This window comes from Sinocyclocheilus rhinocerous, unplaced genomic scaffold, assembly GCF_001515625.1.
Source record: "Sinocyclocheilus rhinocerous isolate Xijiao unplaced genomic scaffold, SAMN03320098_v1.1 scaffold818, whole genome shotgun sequence".
NCBI classification, from domain to species: Eukaryota; Metazoa; Chordata; class Actinopteri; order Cypriniformes; family Cyprinidae; genus Sinocyclocheilus; species Sinocyclocheilus rhinocerous.
The window spans coordinates 1,383,275-1,386,611 of record NW_015664989.1 but is presented as its reverse complement, the minus strand read 5'-3'; the positions used below and the strand labels follow the sequence as shown (position 1 = coordinate 1,386,611).

The window sequence follows — 3,337 nt, the reverse complement described above, 5'->3', positions numbered from 1 at the left end:
ATGTCACTTTCTATATATAATTTATTCGCTGTTTGAATAACCGTGGAAAGGAAACTTTATATAATTATCAATTTCTAAAGTTTTTATTAAATTGTAATCATGTTAAATACAAATTCAGTCCCATTAAACATTTTTTTAGCCTACATGACACCCATGTCTGGTTCTTGCTTAAAAAGAAGGGTTTATGATGTTTAATACATTTGGCTGCTTTTAGCCTTACCCTGGAGTTGGTTCACCCTCCGCCTATGTCTCCAACACACACAAACACACTCCGGGTCAATGGGTTTGGTCTAAAGGGACTTTGAATCCAATGCTGTTTTTTTTTTTTTACGTCTCTCTAATATCTTAAGATCATAAGTCTTACTCTAAATCTTTAGCAATATATCACAGTATACTAACATTAACCCTGTAAAGCCTGACATAAGAAATAATAGTCAGAAAAATCTAATTTGTTTTTAAATGGAACAGTTTATCGAAACTTTAGACAAAAAAAGTTTGCATATGTATTTTTTGTTGAGTATCATAATTGATTGCTTTTACGGCTCATATAGTATGATACAGTGAGAATATAAAGGAAGAACACCTCAGTTTTATTCAGAGGCCCAAACTGAGCAAAAATATGCTGCAGATGCTGATATTTATATGGCCAAAAATTAAGATGAAATTCTGATGCTTGTAATGTAAATCAATGACATCTTTATAACAGTACAGCAGATGCTTACATAAAATTATATAAATATCAGTCGTCATATCTCCAATAATATGTCTTAGTAAGATGATATTTAAATGCTTTGTTTTATGATCAAAACATATAATGCAATGCAATACAATGACGATTGAGAGATGAACAAATAAACGTTCCTCAAAAGCCTAAAGATCATATTTGATGCTCACATTTGAACAGGATTTTCCCCCAAAAAGATGTCTGGATAATCAAGTAAAGCTAAGCTGCTTCAGTCCAGTAAGTGTTCATCTTGAAATATACTGACAATAGTTATTCTTGCATTTACTTTATAAAAAATCAGTAAAGATCTCACAGCTAAAAGACACGTGAACCGCCAACTGAAGTTGGAGGCTTGTACAATTATACGAAAAGGACATTTATGTGCTAAAAAAAAGTCTATCAGTCAGACGACATAAACTTTCAGCAAACTTTTGATCTTTGGGATAAATTTGAGGTCTCAGAAATGTGCATATCAAATATGCTAAATAATATAATAAATAATATGTTATAAGTTTAACCCCATAAAGTTAATGATCTGATTCTGATGTGATTTAAGCCCTTTCATCACTAAATGATGTATAGCATACTTGCTGAAATATATATTCAGAAACTTATTCATCTCACTCAGTCACAAACTCCTCTCAGAAATGAAGCACAGCCAGGCTTGGACCGCCATTTGTCACGTCAAAAATAAAAACAGAGTCCACTGCAGCTGGACAAGTGCAAATGAGCTCTAGCCTGATAAAACTAGGCCTGTCTGAGATGCTCCAGCTAGCAGGAGATTCAGCAGCAGCTTTCTGGCCAAAGATCTGGACTGTTCATATGAAGCTCACAGGGTTTATTGATCCAGGCACTGGAGAGGAATGTTGTTTTGATGTTCTACATTTAACTATTCCCCATAAATCTGATAAGCAGTGATCTCACAATCAAATGAAAGCCACTTTAGATCAGTGGTCCTCAACTGGTGGGTCTTAACCCTATCTTAATGAATATAAATATGAATGTTTGATCTTGAGAACATTTTTGATGCAAAATGTAAAATCTGAAGCAAAAACAGTTGCATAGCATCTGTTAAATGCCTTTATTGGCCTCGGGCTGTTGAGCTCATAGAATCCACTGATTTTATATGTAACTGGTCATTAAAACCCTATATCATGTGAGACCTCACTGCCTGATCTATTGCTCCGGGGTCACAGATAATCTACAGTCACAGTAAATCTCATATACCAAATATAGAAATTAAAAATCATATGTGAATATTAATAGCAATTATAAAAATAATAGTAAAATATCTGTACTCATTACGATAATGAACATTTGAGAGGTAAATGTGCTTAACTGACATGAAAATGTCACAATGCAAGAAAAAAATGTCATAATCCTATTTATGAGGCCCATTCAAATGTATAATAATTACATAATTATAATTATAATTATTGTTATTTTACAATTAATCAAGTTACATTATTTTCATGACAACTGAATAGCTTCTCATTACTGTAATACAGTATTTTTTCTACTGTATTACAGTAGAAAGTAACTGAATTACAATCAGTCATTGTATTGCAGTATGTGCAATTTAATTTTTAAAATTAACAAATTAAAGACAGCCCATCAAATATTTTCATGATGTACAGTACAAATACTTTCAAATTTGAATAATATATCATACTTCTTCACAATGCGAATTTTGCATGAAATGTATGCTTAATTGTCATGAAAAATGCAATGCAATCTTCAATTAGGCTTCATTTTCTTTACGCATAATGTAATCTCTTCTTTCTGCTGATTTTTCCTCTCATCTGAGTTTGCTTAAGTTCACTCATGATACGAATCAACTTTCTCATCAAGGTGTCGTTTAATGACGTTTAATGCATCTTGCATGTAAATACAGACATTTCACGTTAAGATAATCTACGATGAACCTGTGAACGCGTTGGTAAAACGCGTCCTGACCTGCAGCATGCACTGCAGCAGAATGCAACTGTAACATGCGTGTCGCCTTCGAACCGCGGAGGCGCAAAACACGCACGAGCGCAAGTCATTCAATCAGATCATACGATCCCCGATCGGACAGTGTTAACACGACTGATCACAGAGCGTCTTACCGCGGGCAGCAGAGGCTCCATTTGTGCGCCCTGATCTATTGCTCCGGGGTCACAGATAATCTACAGTCACAGTAAGTCTCACCCGACTTGTAAATGAAAATGACGCTGACAGCTGTTAAACCTGCTCTCTGAGAGAATCATTAGATCCTGGATTACTGCAGTATCACATTTATATTGAGAAAGCATAGGAAATGTGCCGGTTAAAGATGGTTTAGTAAATGTGACCCTCCTTCCACCCCAAAAGAAAGAATAAAGAAATAATATTTTGCATATATTTAAGTTAACAAAATGATCGGACAGTGTTAACACGACTGATCACAGAGCGTCTTACCGCGGACAGCAGAGGCTCCATTTGTGCGCCTTGGTCCTTCACGTCCATCTTCTGTACCTGTAGATCAGCTCCAGTGCGTGTAGTGCGTACTGCGTGCAGCGTCGCCGATCAGCGCAGATGATGTGCTCTGCTCACATATTTAGTGCAGTGATATTGTTACAGTGCTCACTCATA

At 35.4% G+C, this 3,337-nt stretch overlaps 1 protein-coding gene across 3 annotated transcripts in view; it reads right to left on the bottom strand.

Moving 5' to 3' along the window:
- The window catches only part of LOC107730592 (sodium-driven chloride bicarbonate exchanger-like), a 63,089-nt gene extending 59,752 nt beyond the window's left edge, over positions 1-3,337 (bottom strand). For 2 of the 3 annotated variants that reach the window (XM_016541451.1, XM_016541454.1), the window contains exon 1: positions 3,164-3,337. In XM_016541451.1, coding sequence (XP_016396937.1) covers positions 3,164-3,211 — 48 coding nt within the window. In that variant the 5' untranslated portion in view covers positions 3,212-3,337. Of the gene's footprint in view, positions 1-2,832; positions 2,857-3,163 lie in introns of those variants that run through there. The other variant, XM_016541452.1, reaches the window with a different exon arrangement.